This window comes from Monodon monoceros, unplaced genomic scaffold, assembly GCF_005190385.1.
Source record: "Monodon monoceros isolate NGI ecotype Baffin Bay Population unplaced genomic scaffold, NGI_Narwhal_1 Super_Scaffold_18, whole genome shotgun sequence".
NCBI classification, from domain to species: Eukaryota; Metazoa; Chordata; class Mammalia; order Artiodactyla; family Monodontidae; genus Monodon; species Monodon monoceros.
The window spans coordinates 163341748-163360401 of record NW_021703774.1 but is presented as its reverse complement, the minus strand read 5'-3'; the positions used below and the strand labels follow the sequence as shown (position 1 = coordinate 163360401).

The 18654-nt window shown below is 52.4% G+C and overlaps 1 protein-coding gene across 2 annotated transcripts in view; it reads left to right on the top strand.

The window, feature by feature from the left end:
* EPHB2 (EPH receptor B2) overlaps positions 1-17052 on the top strand; it is a 186184-nt gene extending 169132 nt beyond the window's left edge. Inside the window, exons 8-16 of one of the 2 annotated variants that reach the window (XM_029228598.1) lie at positions 1313-1421; positions 2308-2375; positions 9384-9506; positions 10089-10336; positions 11300-11515; positions 12280-12429; positions 13484-13677; positions 15154-15309; positions 15859-17052. In XM_029228598.1, coding sequence (XP_029084431.1) covers positions 1313-1421; positions 2308-2375; positions 9384-9506; positions 10089-10336; positions 11300-11515; positions 12280-12429; positions 13484-13677; positions 15154-15309; positions 15859-15967 — 1373 coding nt within the window. In that variant the 3' untranslated portion in view covers positions 15968-17052. The remainder of the gene's footprint in view (positions 1-1312; positions 1422-2307; positions 2376-9383; positions 9507-10088; positions 10337-11299; positions 11516-12279; positions 12430-13483; positions 13678-15153; positions 15310-15858) is intronic. The other variant, XM_029228599.1, reaches the window with a different exon arrangement.
* The last annotated feature ends 1602 nt before the right edge of the window (positions 17053-18654 follow it).

Sequence of the window (18654 nt, the reverse complement as noted above, 5' to 3'; positions counted from 1 at the left end):
TCCCTTATAGCTCCACCATCTCTTCTAGTATTCACCTCCTCTGCAAAATCCCCCTTCCTCATGGCCAGCGTTTTTCACCTCTCTAGGTCCTCTTGCATGTTGGATGAGGGTCACTGACCTGGGGATTGGGGAACTGTCTCAAGACCTTTCTTTAGTAATTCAACAAATATGTGTTGGTTCTAAGGACCCACAAATGACCTAGTCCCTGACTTCAATAAGTTCCTGTCCGGTCATGGAGGCAATGAGTAGTAATAATAAAATTTTAAACAATGAAGATGTTGATGACATTGAGAATGCACCGAACGGTTTCCAAGAGCCAGGGCCAATGCTGGGCACATTTTACACATTATCTCACTTAAGCCCATGGCCTTGGATCAAACAGACGTGGGTTCAGATGCTGGCACTGGCCACTTTCTAACTGTGTGACCTTAAGCAAATCACAATTTTGCTAAGCCTTAGTTTCCTGATCTGTTAAATGGGATAATTATAGGCAGTACATCATAGGACTATTCTGAGAATCACACAAGATGCATAACATACTTAACCATGACAGACACTTAAAACACTTAAAAACAATAGTAGTTAATATTTACTGAGTGCTCACTATGTGCTACAAGTTATGCTAAGTCTTTTACACAAAAATCCCATGAAATGGGAATTATTATTCTTCTCACTTTACGTATGAGGAAACTGAGCCATAGAGAGGTAAGTCACTTTACCAGAGATCACACAGATAGTAAGTGGCACCATTGGGACTCAAACCCAAGGAGTTCAGCTTCAGAGTCTGTGCTTTTTTTTTTTTTTTTTTTTTTTGCGATACGCCGGCCTCTCACTGTTGTGGCCTCTCCCGTTGCGGAGCACAGGCTCCGGACACGCAGGCTCAGCGGCCATGGCTCACGGGCTCAGCCGCTCCACGGCATGTGGGATCTTCCCGGACCGGGGCACGAACCCGTGTCCCCTGTATTGGCAGGCGGACTCTCAACCACTGCGCCACCAGGGAAGCCCGAGTCTGTGCTTTTAACTGCCTCTGTATATGTGCCAGATAATTATTATTATTGATTTTCCTATCAAATTGAGATGCAGGCATTATTATGCCCATTTTATAGATGAGAAATTGAGAGTTGGAGCAGTTCACGGACTTGTCCAAGGTTACTTGTGAGGGAGTGAGGGCCAGTTCTCCACCCGAGTGTGACAGATGCTCTGCCAGGAGCGGAACAGACCTGGGACCCAAGGAGACGCGGTGTGGTGGGGATGCAGGGGGTTATGACCCCCAGAGCCAGGCTGAGAGCACCGTGCTATGCTTTCTCCCCAGCCGAGTACCAGACAAGCATCCAGGAGAAGCTGCCCCTCATCGTCGGCTCCTCGGCAGCTGGCCTGGTCTTCCTCATTGCTGTGGTTGTGATCGCCATCGTGTGTAACAGGTGGGTGGTGTCCCCCGGCCTGGTCCAGGCCTGGCTGTCCGCCCATTCTGCCATTCCTGAACAGTGTCTGTGAACAGAGGGGACAGGAGGGGCTCGGGTGGCCTGGAGACCCACAAGTGGCCTCCCACTGCCTAAATGGCCACTGTTGGCAGTCCATCCCTTTGAGTCAAGCATTGCCCTGGACAAGTCCAGTATTCGAGGAGGTGGCACATTGAGACACTAATACTCCAGCATGAAGGGACGTCTCAGAGCAGTGGGTGGGAAAGACTGCAGGATGCCGGGAGCCAGGGATGGTGGAGAGGGAGTACCAATCACCCTACTTTCTGCTCTAGTAGAGGCCCCTTCATGAATAGGGCCATAAGCAGGCTGAGGAACTCGGGCAGGCCCCCCTGGCTGAGGTGGCTGGAAGGAAGGGGAGAGGACACAGACAGGAAGAGGTGCAGGAAAGGGCATCCCAAGTGGCTGGCACAGCACAGGCAAAGGCAGGCGATGGGACCGGTTCCTGGACTTCTGCTGGGCTTAATGCAAAGACTCTCCCTTCTTCCTTAGAGCTCCCCACTTAAGAACAGACTAGGTCATAAGGTCAGATGGACAGAAGCCCCTGAGTTTCTGGGGCCAGGGGCCATGGCCAGAGATGACTTTGCTCTTTGAAAGGGGCTCAGCTGGTGAGGGGACAGGGGAAATCGTGAGCCTGGACTTGAAGTAGGAGAGGTGGCAAGAGCTGAGTGGGACCAGGGTGGGTGAGGCTGCTCGGCCAGGGGCCAGCAGGGCATCCTCTGGCAAGGGGGTGGTTTCAAGGGCCTGCCCACCCTCTCCCTATCACCTACTGTGGCTCCCAGCTCCCCGGGTGCCTCCAGGTGGCTCCAGCCCTTTGCTCTTGTTCCAGAAGACGGGGGTTTGAGCGCGCTGACTCGGAGTACACGGACAAGCTGCAGCACTACACCAGTGGCCACAGTATGTATACCCGAGGGGGGCCAGCACCCCGGGCCCTCACTGCCAGTGCCCAGCAACCTGTCCAGCCTTCTTTCACTGCCTCCACCCTTGCTGCGGTCAGACCGATGCCCAGCGGTTCCCCGAACGAACGTGCACATGCCACTCCCTCTGCCTGAAGCACTCCCCCTTCTCTTTACCTGGGTCCCTCCCTCTCCCTCAGGCCTCATCATATACAGACCCCTCTGAGAAGCCTTCCCTGACCCCACCCTGGATTTAGGGCCCTCGTCTGTGCTTACACCGCGCCCCCCTACCTGGCTGCGCGGTGACGGCCGCTTCCTTTCTCCCCGCCATTACGCTGGGGGCACGTGGGGACCTGAAATTGTCTGACACTCACCACTGCTTCCCCAACGCCAGCTGGCGGCCCTGCACACAGCAGGCACTGGGTACAGCCTTGCAGAATAAACACAGGAGTTGAGTGAGATGGTGAGAAGCCCAGGCTCTGGCCTGGGAGGGGAGAGAAGGGAGGCAGGAGGCCCCCTGCTGTGCCTGCTCAGTGCCTCCATTTCCTGCACCCTCCCACCCCACCTTCAGCCAGGTCTGGGGGCACGTGAGCCACACACTCCCAGAGCAGATGCCCCTCCTGGGGAGCGGATCAGAGAGAAGAGCAGAGCAGAGATTCCTCTCCCTCTGACCCTGGCAGAACCAACAACCTGTGCAGGGAGGGGACATGTGGGTCCTCGCTTCGGTTCACTCAGCAAACAGGAATTCCAAATGGGCTCAGTGGGGTACCGCAGGGCTCCTCAGTTGGCCACCAAGTAAGGGGGGGTCATCAGCACATCGCTTCATTTGTCACATATTTGTTGTGGCCCATGATGTATGTCAGGCCCTGCTCTAGGTGCTGGGGACACACAAGTAAACAAACCAAATATCCCTGCCCTGGTGGAACTTATATCCTAGTGGGAGGCATAGGGAATTTTTAAAAACACATGCAATAAATGAATAAAGCATATGGTATATCAGAAGATAAAAAGTGCCATGGGAAAAAAAGCAAAGTAGAACAGGGTGATTGGGAGCTGCAGGGGTCAGCGCTTCATTTTTAAATAGGGGAGAAGGGGTGGGCCTCAGCGAGAGGGCTTCCTCTGAACAAAGGTGCAGAGGAGCTGCGGGAGCGAACTGTGTAGAACCTGAAGGAAGAGCATCCCAGGCAGAGGGAATAGCCAGTGCAAAGGCCCTGAGGCTGGAACGTGTCTGGCAGGTTCAGAAACAGCCAGGAAGCTAGTGTGACTGGAGCAGAGTGAGGGGGCAGGAGCAGGAGGTATGAGGGTCCATGACATGCAGATTCTTATCAACTGTTGCAGGACGTTGGTTTTCATTCTGAGTGAAATAAGAAGCCTCTGGAAGGGTCTGGGCAAAAGACTGATGTGCTCTGAGTTACAGTTTTCACAGGATTTCTCTGGCTGCCGTGTGGAGAATGGACTGAAGGGGCTGGGCTGTGCCAGGCAAGGACAGAACAGGGGCCGTGAGGTGGCTGCTGGGATAATCCAGGGAAGATATGATGGTGGCTGGACCAGGGTGGCAACGGGGGAGGTGGTGGGAAGGGGTTGGATTCTGACACACTTTGAAAGTAGAGCCACCAGATTTGCTGCAGGATTGGATACAGGGTATGCAAGAAAGAGCAAAGCCAAGGAGTTCTAGATATTAAGCCTCTGGGTAAGACTTAACTTGAAGTAAAAGTTCCTGGGCTTAAAAATCATTTTAGACATAAATGTAAAAATAATTAAACCATTAACATTTCCAGAAGACAATTTAGGTAACTATTTAACTGATATGTGGATGGACAAGCACCTTCTAAGCACAAAAGCAATGGAAGGACCATAAGACAAAGGTGGACAAATTTAACTACACAGAAATAAAAATCCACCTGTATGTTAAAAATAAAATTCATAAATTCCATCGCCCCATCCTATTCCCCAAGTAATAAAATCATGATCGTAGATGTAGCTTAAATGTGTTCTTTGTGCCAAGAACTCTTTTAATGCTTAACGTGTGTTTATTCATTTAATCCTGATAATTTCCCACTTTGAGTATGAGGAAACCAGGACACAGAGAGGTCCCACAGCTGTGCAAGGCAAAAACTAGGGTACAAACCCAGGGTGTCTGGCTCCAGAGCACACACACTTAGCCATGCTGTGCTACCTACACCCTTCTGAGCTAGAATAAGACAGGCTCACATGCTCCGTCACCTGGAACCATTTGGGAGCATCACTATTTAGAGGGTGAGTCAGTAACAAGGAAACAGGTGACAGCAGGGATTTGTTTTCAAAATAGACCCCAGAATAGAACGTGTTGTTCACAGATCAACACATTCTCAAGCTCAAGCTCCTACGCCCTGCATCTGAGCAGGATTTTGTTTTTTGTTTTTGTTCTCAAAGCCCTGCCAGCCCTGTGATCGCATATCCACCAGCAACCCTCTGTGGCTGGGACAGAGGAGGAAGCTGAGGCCCGGGTATGTGTGTGATGGCTCCAAGTCACCCTCATGGGCTCATGTTTTCCATCGTTCAGCAGGTGCTGAATGAGTACCGAGGGCTATGGTGCCTGGATGTGGAGCCAGGGGGACTCACCTGGTTTCTCAGCCATACTCTGCTACTGGCCAGCTAGGTGACCTTGGGGAAGCCATCAAACCTCTCTGAGCCTTGGCATCTTTATATGGGAAGCAGTAGGAATGATACATTCACAGAGTTATGAGGATTAAAGGATTTAATGGATATTAAAGTGCTTTGTAATAATAATACTTAACAATAGCCAACTCTTCATGATAACAGTTAACAATTATTCAGTGCTTTCTATTTGCCAAATACTGTACAAAGCCCTTTAAAAAGATTCTCATTTAACCTTTGCAACCCCCTTACAAGGTAGGGGATTTGTTTATTTATTATCTCCATTTTGTAGATGAAAGAAGTGAGGCACAGAGAGGTTAAGTAACTTGCCAAAGTTCACACAGCCAGATCAATACAGTGGTTGATCTTGAATTCAAACCCATAAAGCGGCTTATTTGTGACCATCATTACTGGCAGATCCAGAATTCAAATCCAGGTCTCTGGATGCCTGGATCCTCCTTCCCTCATCCGGAATTTCCCATGTGGGTTCAGGATGGCAGTTGGTGACCCTGACAGTCATAAATCATCCAAGAGTCCAATATTTTCTGAAGACTCTTGCCTGCAGGGGTCCTCATCCAACTTCAGTTCAGCAAATGCCCCTCCCGGGAGCATTTGGCCTTGTGCAAGGCTCTGGCCACAAGGAGCTCACATTCTATCCCAAGACACAGGCTGGGGAAGCACCCAGAATAAACTGGTAGCCTGGCAGTTGTAAGTGTAGATTTTGCAGCCTGGATTCAAACACCACTTCTGTCATTTATTAGCTGTGTCCATGTCCTCTTGGACAGGTCATTTAACAATTCTTATACCACAGTTTCTTCATCAAAAATGGGAAGATAATATTATGTTGGACCAAATGAAATTGCCATTTCTGTAGGTCAGAAGCAGTCAAATATTGACAGTTCCATAGAGCTCAGCTTAATAATACTATTTACCTGGGAAGATTGTTAGGGAGGATTAATTGGGTCGATGCCTATAAAGTACCTAGAAAAGGGTCTCGTATGTGGTAAATCCATGCTAAACTGTGAGCCAATAGTGTTATTAATTTTGGTGAGGCGAAACCAAAGGGTCACCAAAGCAGGGATGGCTGTGCTCAGAGCCGTACATTCAAAGGCGTTTATTAAGCACCTACTTTATACCACCTTCACATATACTCCAGAGGAAACAGTCTAGAGCAAGAGCTCACAACTTGGGGTTCACAGACTCCTAGAGCTTCCAGGGCCTGTGAACATTCCAGAATTATATGCTGACTATGGGCATGTGCACATACACGTGAATACTTTGCCAACAAGCAGATTCATAGCTTTCATCAGGCACTCATGACCCCAAACAGGTGGAGAGAGAAAACCCGGGCATGTCAATGAGTAATGCTGTTATTCTTCCAGCACCCTCTATGTGCCAGGCCCTGGGATTTAGCGAGAACGAGATAGACATGGCTTCTGTCCCTCTGGGGGAGGGACGGTAAAGCAAGCACTCTCACAGCAGGAGAGTGTTCCAGAAAGGGGTGGCAGGAGGCTGTGGGCCTGTGAATCTGGGAGCCCTGATACAAGGTAGAAAAGCCATACAGACATCCGGGGGAGTGGGTGTGGAGACAGGGCAGCAGGAGCCTGAGGAGAAGGCATTGGCCTCCACTGAAGGGATCCAGGCAGGCTTCACAAGGGAGGTGGCGTTTGATCTGGACACAAAGGAGGAAAAGGGTGTTCCAGGTTGAGAGAACCACATGAACAAAAGCATGGAGGCAAGCAATTATGAGGTGTGTCTGGGACCTCTGGGTAAATAATTCCTTGTGCTGGCATATAGAGGAACAAGGGAGCTGTAAGTGGAGCCCCTCACGGAGCACTTGGAATGCCAGGTGAAGGCATGCACCTCTGTCCTGTAAGGGATAGAGAGCCCTCCTGACTAGCACTCCTGACCAAGGCTTGGGATGGCATCTGATTGGTTGGCAGCGCGCAACTAGGCTTTGAGCTCCTGCCGTGCTTCTCCTTAGCTCCCTGAGCTGACCCATTCCTGTCCTTCCTCCCCAGCTGGCCTGGCAGGAAGGGCTTCTCCCAGTTCTACTGGGAGGGAGACTGAAAGTCAGTCGCCAAGAACCATAGGCCAGACACCGAGTTTGGGCAAAAAAGAGAGCATCTCCGGGGAGCTGATGCACCCTCTCTGAGGAGGGCTGACTTGGGGAAGGAGTCACAGCTGAGTACTCCAGGAGGAGGACGCATGGACCAGATCTGGGTGGATTTCCTCCAGAGGCAGTGAACATGGTGATTAAGAGCCCCGGCCCTCAGCTCAATTCTGACAGACCTGGGTTCAAATCCTGGCTGTGTGGCCTTGGGCAGATTACTTGGCCTCTCTGAGCTGCAGTTTTCTCTCACATGTGAAATGAGAATAATGATCCCTTCCTCCAAGAGTTGATGGGTGGAGAAGATGAGATTATGCATGTAAAGAGCCTGGCACAGTGTCGGGCACAGACAAACAGCTAAGAAAGTGGAAGCTGGTATTATTCTCTTCTATCTCTATCATCTGGATTCTGTCGTCTGACACTCAGTGTCTGTTATGTGCAGAGCGTTATGCAGTATGCCAGGGAGAAAGGAGTGAGAAAAAAACATGCACCATCCCCCTCTTCCCCGGCTCCCACAGCCTAAGATGGTGGTTCTTAACTTCTTTAGGGTCTCAGACTCCTCTGAGTCTGCTAAAAGTTTTGGATCCTATGGCCGGAGAAACACAAATGTGCATATGTGTGTATATAAAATTATAAGACAGAAAAATCCAGAAAAAAAATCTATACTCAGGGATAGATTTTTGGAGAACTTTTACTTTCAACAATATATATTTACGTAAATTTTAAACTATTTACAAGGAGCATAAATTACTTTTCTAATTCAAAGAGACAATAATAATAAATGCATTCCATTTCAGCAGCTCCACCAAACCCATCCTGGGACTGCCAAGTGGTTCACAGACCCAAATTAAGAAAACCCTGACCTAAAGGGCTAGACAGACACCCACACAAATAATCCAAAATGAGAATAATGTATTAGAGCAGCGGCTGGCACGCTTTTCTGTAAAGGGTCAGACAGTAAATATTTTAGGCTCTGCAGGCCTTATGGTCTCTGTTGTAACTGCTCAACTCAGCCACTGTAGCGTGAAAGCAGCCACAGGCAAAGGAATGTGTGTGGCTGTGTTCCAATAAAACTTTATTTATGATACTTTATTACAAAATGGGCAGTGGGCCATTTTGCCAACCCCTATGTTAGAGGTTCCAGCTCTTGGAATACTGGAATGTCTGAATTAGAGGCTGAGAGTGGTCAACTAACATGTCCAAGATCACACAACTGAGCGGGGCTGTGGCCTCACTCACCAACCAGCCAAGCCTTGCTATGGCCCAGGGACTTCACCTCCCAACTCCCAGAGCTGCGCCTCCAAAGTCACAACTCCTAAAGCTGTGGGAGAATGTGGGCAGGGAGCTGGGGAGCCAGAGGGAGGCCCAGGCTGGGTGAGGGCCAGATGGTCTGGGAAGTGGAAGACTAGTTATCTGGGAGGGGGAATGAGGGATAGATCATCTTTCCCTTCCTTCAAAGCATTTTGCTGACTCAGTGCTGGGGTCAGAATTGGGTCTTTAACATCCAAGTTACAGTCTTCCCTTCTGCATCAAAAAGTAAAAATCCACATCAGATCAGGAATCAACTTCATATGCCCCATGGCCAGCCTCACACTGATCACCAGGGAATTTGAGATCCAGAAAGGTTTAAGACTTGGCTAGCGGGGGGACCTGGGAAGTGGGCCCAGGAGCCATGGGTACTCAGACCCTTGTGAGGCAGCCGTTCCAGTGCCTGGGAGGGCTAAGGCAGCCAGGAAGTCTCCTGAGGGGAGAGGAGGCTTGAATGAGGCCTTGAAAGGCAGGGAGATCTCCTTAGCAGAAGCCCAAGAACATGGTCTGTTGCCTGCTCTTTCTATCTTTTTGTTCCAATTCTCTCTCTTCCTTCTTGACTTCCCCTTCCTTTACTTTGCACCCCCTGATTGTCTATCACAAGAGTGATAAGCCTATCCTTCCATGCCCACACTCATAACAGACATTGTTAATCAATCTTGACAGTCTTTTAGCTGCTCCAGGAAGCCACTATTAATCAATTAGAATTGGAACAAAAACTAGAACCTATTTGCTATCCCTGCTGACCTCTCTGTTCCCCTCACCCTTCTCCTCAGCTCAGTGCCCATCTGCTCACTGAGACCCAGAGAGGTCAAGTGAAATGCAGGGGCTTGCCCCATTCATACAGGGGCCACATGGGAGTGTACTTCCCTCCACCGAGGGACTGGCTCTCACTTTTCTATCTGTCCACATCTTGTGTCTGCGCACATGACTGAGCCTGGTCTTCTGTCCCAGTGACCCCAGGCATGAAGATCTACATCGACCCTTTCACCTACGAGGACCCCAATGAGGCAGTGCGGGAGTTTGCCAAGGAAATTGACATCTCCTGTGTCAAAATTGAGCAGGTGATCGGAGCAGGTAGGTGACTGGTACCCTCTCAGGTACCATGGCCTCAGCCACAGGTCAGGGGACCACCCCAGTGTGTACTCCAGGGATAGAGGGCAGGATGTGGGGCAGGAGCCTCAGAGGACCCTCCAAGGCCTGAAGACTCAGAATACCCAAGGTGGAAGGGCCCTCAAAGTTCGCCCAGTAAAACTACTTCATCACCAGATGAGGAAACAGGACTGGGAAGGAACTTGCACATCACATCAGAGATTGAGCTAAGTCTGGAACCCAGGTCTCTGGACTTAATCTAGTGCTTTGTCCTTCCCACAATTCATCCCAGGTCCCTCGCTCCATCTGCCCAGGTTCCCCTACATCCTTACCCCACACCCAGCCAAATATCACAGGACGGCCATGAAAGGTTTCCTCTTACTCCCAAAGGTGGCTGAGACTCTTCTGGGCCCTTGCATTCTATAAAGGGGTTCTGTGTCTGGGAGGATGAGCTGACCACTGAGGAGGAAAAGCTCCTGCAGGTCCCAGGATCAGAGGGAACAGGGAGGGAGGTGGCACTTCCACCTGGTAAGTGACATCCTGCCTCTTTTGGTGTGTCTGTCCCAGGGGAGTTTGGTGAGGTATGCAGCGGCCACCTGAAGCTTCCAGGCAAGAGAGAGATCTTTGTAGCCATCAAGACGCTCAAGTCGGGCTATACTGAGAAGCAGCGCCGGGACTTCCTGAGCGAGGCCTCCATCATGGGCCAGTTCGACCACCCCAACGTCATCCACCTGGAGGGTGTTGTCACCAAGAGCACACCTGTGATGATCATCACTGAGTTTATGGAGAATGGCTCCCTGGACTCCTTCCTCCGGGTAAGGGAAGCCAAGAATGGTGGGGCAGGAAAAGGAGTGGTAGACATAGCTTTATACTGTCAGAGCCTGAAGGGGTCTTGGCAAGATCTAGGTGAAGAATGGCTTGCTTGCTGCCACTTTCCATTCCTTTACCCATGCCAGGCATTGCTAATAAATCCCAGACTCTGTCCCACTAAACCCAGAAGCAATCTCAGAGTCCATCTCAATCCAGGAATTCCTCAATCCGGGAAGCCACAGCGAGTTGATCAGAGTTGGCATACAACCTGAAATCTGTTCCCTCCAAGCTCTTAGCCAGCCTTCTCACTATGCACAAGAGAAAACGGAGGCTCTAAGAGAAGTAGAGTTTGCCCAGTGTCACCCAGAGGGTCGAGATGAGAGCCAGGACTGGAGCAAGGTTTCTTGACCCTGAGTCCAGAGTTTTTACCAGATTTGGATTTTCCCAAAGCTGTACAGGGAGAGAGTTCAGAGCACAAGGCCAACAGAGGAAAGTTTCTAGGCGCCCCAAGAGATCACAGTCAACCAGCTAGACAAAGAGCACTGACTAGGAATCAGAAGTATGCCATCAGACTAGGTGCTATTTAATAAATATTTATTAAGCACCTAGTACGTGCTAGGCACCTTCCATGCACCTTCTTGTTGAACTCTTGACAGCCCTAGAAGGTGGGTGTTAGTTATCCCCATTTAACACGCAGATGAGGAAACTGAGACTCAGAGAGGTTAGGTCACATGTCCAAGGTTGCACAGCCAGCAAGGGGCAGAGCCAGAGTCAAACCAGCTCCAGAGTCCATGTTCTCTCCACCACCCTGAAACTGGCCTCTCTGACGTCTCTGAGCACCTGAGTCCTTCCCACCGAGAGCCCAGGCCAGGGCAGCAGGGTCCTGCTCCGGTTTCCCATTCTGAGAATGCTCCAGAGATCTGACTCATGCCCTTCCATTTACTCTGTTTCCTCCACTTCTCCTGAAGCAAAATGATGGGCAGTTCACAGTCATCCAGCTGGTGGGCATGCTGCGGGGCATCGCGGCCGGCATGAAGTACCTGGCAGACATGAACTACGTCCACCGCGACCTGGCTGCCCGCAACATCCTCGTCAACAGCAACCTGGTCTGCAAGGTGTCTGACTTTGGGCTCTCACGCTTTCTGGAGGACGATACCTCAGACCCCACCTACACCAGCGCCCTGGTAAGATGGAGGCAGGGAACAGTGGAGTCACAGGGCCAGGGAGGAGGACGAATATCCATCTCTCCCGTTTTCACCAACACTTGCTCATGCCGAGCGCTGTGCTGGGCCCTGGAGACGTAGAGACATAAACCATGTTTTCTGCCCTCTTGGAGCTCACAGACTGGTGGACACAGATGTGCAGAGCACCAGAGAGTGACGGGGCTGTGAGTTAGACACCAGCCTTGGGAGGCAGAGGAAGGCTTGCCAAGAAGGAGTGATAGCTGAGCTGAAAGCCAGGTGCCAGTAAAAGTTTGTCAGATGCCGTATTCTCATGGGGAGCTGTGACTGAAACACAGGCTGTCGGGGAAATTGGTGGGCACCCATGCCGGAGAAGTCGGCAGGGCCAGATCGCGGAGACTCTTGACTGCCCCAGCTCAGGACTCTCTCCCGAAAGCTGTTGGGGTTGTTGAAGAGTTTTAAACAGAAAGGAATAAGACACAATCCCTAGCCTCAGAGGTGGTTCAGATGGGACCTAGGGAAAGATTTGCAGAGGGACCTCAAGGACGAGAAGGAGGTTACCAGATGGCAGAGTGGGAGAAGGCACTTCATGCAGAGGGGAAGGCATGTGCAGACGCCTGGAGGCCCAGAGCCGCAAAGGTGAGTCTGGGGAACAGTGAGATACCTCGTGTGACTGTGCAGCACAGGGTACAGGCTGGGGAGCTTTGCGAGCAGAGGGCATGAGGGTAAGCCTCCCACCCAGTAACCCTCCTCATTCTGTTCCCCAGGGTGGGAAGATCCCCATCCGCTGGACTGCCCCAGAAGCCATCCAGTACCGGAAGTTCACCTCGGCCAGTGACGTCTGGAGCTATGGTATCGTCATGTGGGAGGTGATGTCCTATGGGGAGCGACCCTACTGGGACATGACCAACCAGGACGTAAGTCTCCAAGGGGATGGGCAGAGCCTCTCTGGCCAGCCAGACAGGAGGGGAAGATCCAGAACTTCTGGCCTTTTGCGTGTCTCTCAGGGGAGTGGGAACAAGGTCTCTGAGATCCAGCCCGATGTTGGTTGATTCAAACGTCTGCACGGGACCCTGGACTCTCCAGGGGTCTCAGGAGTAGGAAAGGCCTACCCATCCACAAACCAGCAAATCTTCAGAATGCTATCACCTGTGACCAACCCTGAATGAGACCATATCTGCCCCTCAGGTGTTTACCACCCGTATGGGAGACAAGACAGTCATTCTGGGAACCAGATGTAGTTATCAGGTGCTATGTATGATCAGGTACTAAAGTGGAGGAGGCAGGTGTCCAGCCCTGTAGGTGTTGGAGCAAGGGCAGTGTGGGCAAGATGAGCCAGGAAGTCTTCACAGACAGGTGGGACTCACACAGTAGTGGGACTTGGAGACGCGAGGGCTTCCAGTGGAAAGAACAGCCTGTGCAAAGGCCCAGAAGTGGGATGATGAGGGGTCGTGTCGGGGAGCATGGAGAGGAAAGTTGATCCGAGAGGTCGATGAGGTTCAGTGATGGGGTGTTTGAAAATCGATCCGAGGAATTCTGATCTGCTGCAACGCCAGAACAGGGAATGCTTGAGCAGGGAAGGTACCCACAGTCAAGCTGGGGAAGATGAATTTGGCCCTGGGGGCAGGAGAGTTTGGAGAGGTGTTTGGGCTCTTTTCCCTGACAGAAGAGCCAGGTGGGGTTGCCCACAGGAGGGTCAGCCCGGTGGACCCTGAGGCAGAGGGTATCTCAGGGTGCTGGGTGGGTGAGTGAGGGGAGCAGAACACCCAGCTGCCAGGCCAGACCGAGGCCAAAGATGGTGGGAACCCAGGTGAGGCACATACTGGGGCTGCCTCCAGGAAGTGGAGGTAGTTGCCATGGCAACCAAGCAAGTCTGTCGTGCCATGTACTGGGGGCAAGACGGGCCAGGCCAGAGGGCAGATGCTCTTACCTCACCCAGCCAGCCCCACCCGGCCCCTGTGTTGTCCCCAGGTGATCAATGCCATAGAGCAGGACTATCGGCTGCCACCGCCCATGGACTGCCCAAGCGCGCTGCACCAGCTCATGCTGGACTGCTGGCAGAAGGACCGCAACCACCGGCCCAAGTTCGGCCAGATCGTCAACACGCTGGACAAGATGATCCGCAACCCTAACAGCCTCAAAGCCATGGCGCCCCTCTCTTCCGGGTACCGCCTCACCTGTCCCGCCCCTTTTCCCAGTTCTGCCCTGGCCCCGCCCCCTCTGGTAAAGCCGAATTGGGATGGGGAAGGACAGCGCTAGTGTTTGTTGGAAAGATGACTACCTTGGGGTGCAGAGTGCAGGACACAGACTATCTTGAGAAGGAGAAGGAAGCCCAGTCTGGTAGAGGAAGCATCTTTTAAAGCATGGTCGGAGAGGACAGCTTTTAAGAGAAATCGTCAGAATCTTGGTGAATAGATTTACTCCTCACTCAGTTTCCTCCTCCACACTTAAACCTGGACCCTCTGACTCGCATTTGCAACCTCCTCGACATGGCCAGGCTCACACACACACGCATGTACACACATAAATATAGTCCCGTACATGTACGTGAACGTACAGCTGGGCACAAACGCTCATGCTTGTGCTCACACACAGTCTCACACACATGGAGACACTCATTCTCAGGCTCTCACACCTACACACATCCACAGGTCCCTGAGCACACACGTTCAGAAGTACATACTCACCACACAAACACATGCACGCGCGCCCTGCACTCGGGTTGCCGTCCTTATATCAGAGAGACTGGCTCAGGAGGTGCGCTAGCTCCAGTGATCCCGGAGCTTTCCTTCTCCCACTGGTCCCAGGGTGCCCTCCATCAGGTCTGCAACCACAACTGCCTTGCCCGGGCAGCTTCAACAGGCCAGCCCTGGCCCTGCACACTCTTACACTTCAGGACTCTTGATCACACAAGGTTTCTGAGCGGCATCCGGCTAGATGTCCTCGGGGTCCAGGGCTGGCTGTGGCCAGAGACTCTCTGGGCCCAAGTCCTTCACCTGCCGAGTTCTTAGGGCCAAGAGATTTTCGTGTTTGCCTCTGCCCATCCCTCCTCACCATGACCCTGCATCAGCCATTCCTGATTCTTCGGATAAAAATCACTCTGAGCTTTTAGCCTGAGGGTCACTTCACACCTCGCCTGCCAGGAAGTCATTCCCACTAGCCCCACCAGCTCTGTCTGGACTTTGGAGAGGCAGTCCACAAGATCAGCTTCCTGTAGCACAACCACGGTAGAGAAGGACAGAATGGCATCAGGGGAGGAAACAGCAAATAATCAGCACAGTTAGTCCAGCTGAAATCCCTCCTCCTCAAAAGAAGAAGCATGGAGAAGCATCTCCCGCATCACCACTGCGGTCCAGCCTCTCCGCAGTCCCTGTAGAGGCTTCCCTAGACTTTCCAGGTAACCCCAGCTTTGAGTCCTGCACACACTCACTCTCGCCTACTCACACATATATGTGTGCACATTTACGTGAGTTCAAACTCCTGCTCTCACACAGAAATGCTCACATACATACACGCTCACCTGCGTTCACACACGTGGATGCACGCGTGCAGGTACGCACATAGCCTGCAAGTGTAGTGCTTACCTTCACCCCCAGGTCAGCGTGTGCCCTGACCGTCCCCATTGCCCACCCCACCCCCAGAATCAACCTGCCGCTGCTGGACCGCACGATCCCCGACTACACCAGCTTTAACACAGTGGACGAGTGGCTGGAGGCCATCAAGATGGGGCAGTACAAGGAGAGCTTCGCCAATGCCGGCTTCACCTCCTTCGATGTCGTGTCACAGATGATGATGGAGTAAGTGCCCAGCCGCTTCCACCCACTGCCCTTAGCCCCCCTGCCCACCCATCCCACCACGCAGGGGGCTCTGGAAAGTGAGGAGTAGACAGTGTCCCAGCAGGGATATGGGGGACCAAGGGGCAAGATGGCCAACACGGACTCACGTTCATATCGACACCCAGGTCTCCTGCCACCCACTGTCTGCGACCTTGGGCAAATCACAGAACCCTTCTTAGCCCCAGTTTTCTCTTCTGTAAACTGGGGAGTGGTAGCAAGATGAAAGGAGATATAAAGTGAATGACTGGGTACTTAGTAAATGCAGGTTCCCTTCTCCTCCCCCGAAGCAGAGGAGACACGTGCACCTAGGCACCCTGATTCCTAATCACGGGCTCCTCCCATCTCAACATTCACTCACTCCAGCTCCAGACGCCCACCCATTCCCCCAGGTCCTTCACCCCCTCCCTTGCCCTCTCCAGCAGAAAACCCCTGGAAAAGCCCAGGCAGCTCTACCTGGAAAGAGTCCCTCCACCCCCGCATTTCCCTAACACGTGTGCTTCTCTCCCAAAGGGACATTCTCCGGGTTGGGGTCACCTTGGCTGGTCACCAGAAAAAAATCCTGAACAGTATCCAGGTGATGCGGGCACAGATGAACCAGATCCAGTCTGTGGAGGTTTGACGTTCACCTGCCTCGGCTCACCTCTTCCTCCAGGCCCCGCCCCCTCCGCCCCACATGCTGGCCCCCGGTTCTTCATCCACCGCAGGGTCAGCCACCTGCCAGGAGGCCACGGGCAACAGGAAGAACCAAGCAGCGCTCCAGCCATGAGACGTCACCAAGAACAACACGTGCAACTTCAGATGATGGAAAAAAGGGAATGGGGACAAAAGAAAATAGATCCCGGGAGGGGGCGGGAAATACAAGGAATAGTTAAAGAGGATTCTCATAAGGAAAGCGATCATTGTTCTTGGAGGAAAAAAAGGGCTTGGGAGATTCATGCAGTTTGTCCAATCGGAGATCAAAAGCAGTTTCTCTCCAACTCCCTCTGGGAAGGTGACCTGGCCGGAGCCAAGAAACACTTTCAGGAACACAAATGTGAAGGGGAGAGACAGGGGCCACACTTCTCTCCCGTCCCCGGGGCTGCTCTTCCAGGTCTCACTCAACAGCCATGCGCCAGGCGGATGAGCGGGCGATGGGCAACCAACCCCGGAGCCGCTCTTGGAAAATCCAGTCCCGCTGCCTCTGGGCAAACAGAAGAATTTTTCTGTCTCTGGAGAATATTCTAGAAACTCCAATGAAAGAGACTTGTTTCTCCTGTCAGCTCCCGGGGCTGAAAAGGGACTTTTGTCCTCCTGGGTCAGGGAGAACGTGGGGGCGCCAGAAAGGTCAGCCTTCCTGAGGTTGACTATCCCCCTCCCCCCGGTCTGCAGCTCACGTCCACGTCATGCACACAGCTCGGCGGCCATGGCCCAGCTGGGCACCCGCTCCTGCCAGTCCACACCTGGAGGACTGATGCTGCAATGACTGCCATCAGCTACGACTGCCACTGAGAAGGATTGCTCCCGCATCTGGGTTTGTTTACAGCAATTTGTGGACTCGGGGGTATTTTGGTCAGGGGTGGATTTGGTTTGGGGGGGTTGGGGTTTGTTGGTTGGTTTTTTTTTTATGACAATGAAGTGACACTTTGACATTTCCTACCTTTTGAGGACTTGATCCTTCTCCAGGAAGAAGGTGCTTTCTGCTTACTGACTTAGGCAATACACCAAGGGCGAGATTTTATATGCACATTTCTGGATTTTTTATATGGTTTTCATTGACACCCTTCCCTCCTCCCCCCTGCATAGAGTTCCCACCTGCTGCCAGGCCTCACCAAAGCCGACTGCCACGGGGCCATGTGGGCCATTCAGAGACTGAGTGAGATTTGGGTGGAGGGTGGGGGCCAAGGTGGAGGAGCATCCCACCCCAGGACTGTTTCTGAAAGCAACAGATTGAGGAGGAGGCTGCAGGGTCAGAAGCCTCTGCCCACACCTCCATCTCCTGTCCCAGTCTATCCAGTACTTCCCAGGCAAACAGGCCCCTTCGAGGTTCCTAAGTGCCCTCGGATGGCCAGAACCCAGTTTTGTCTCTGGGAGCCTAAACCAGGCTGCATCCGAGGCCAGGACCCAGGTCATTCACTGTGATATCCCAGCCCTCCAGAGCATCACCCTCAGACCATGTGCAGGCGTGCTCCTCTGCTCCCCTTGCAAGAAAGCATGTGATTTCTCTCCCACCTCCTTCCCTCCACCAGACCTTTGCCCAGGTCTGAAAGTCTTGGCCGTGGGAAAATAATCAGCCAAGTGGTCTGGCCACAGGCTCTCTCCTATGAGCAAATGCAGCTACCTGAGCAGAACAATCGGTTAGTGAACTGAATGGAAATAAACACTTTAGTTAGAAAATGACCCCTGTTCTCTGTCAGTTCCCACAGAGACCCTGGCACCTTTGGGACATGTCAAGTGACCCATGATGCTCTTCTAAGGGACTTTTCCTACCTCAGGGTTCCCGAAGGCCCAGGGCTGAGAAAACACATGGAGGACACTAGTGGTCCATGTGGCCTTTCTGGCTCTGGCTTGTCAAAAGCACAGGCAATGAAAGAAGTGAGTCGGAAGTGGCTCAGAACTTGGAGTCTGATGCCCTGCAGTTCAGTGTGAACCACTGCAGGACGCATTAGGAGCAGGGAGGTGACAGCAGTGCACTCGCTCTTTTGGGCCAGAGAAAGGGGGCCCAGGTATTAAGTGAGCTGTGATGGTGGCAGTGTGAGGGTCCCGGAGAACCCATGGATCCGCAGTCAAAGCCACAGGTATTATCACCTTATCCTGGTCAACTCTAATTATCCTCTGAGCAGATGGATTTCTACTCACGTACAATCAAAATTCTTCGTGTGGAAGGAGGAGGCTGGGGAGGGGGAGCCAGGGACGCCACATCTCAGGACCTTTCCCTTTGTCCGTGGGAGGCTGACCAGTGAGAAAGATTCATGCCGCAGGTGGTCACCTAAAGGCCCCTCAGTGAGAGCAAGCGTCCAGCACGGACCAGCCTGTCATCTGTCACTCACCTGTTCTCAGAGCCCGAGATGCAAGGGGAAAGAAGGGATTAGAGGGGAGCATGGGCCCCCCCAGGGGGAACAGCAGAGCAAGCCACAAGGAAGGCATTGGCTGGTTTCCCACGAACTGGCCAGCCTTGGCCCAGCCAGCTGCCCTTTGTGCCCCAAAGATGCCCAGCACGGGTGGCAGCTGTCCCGACACACAAGGTCACCTTCTGGAGGGAGCTGCCCTGATGCTCTTCAGATTAACTCTGTCTCCTCAGCCCGTCCCCCCAACTGCTCTGGGGCCCCA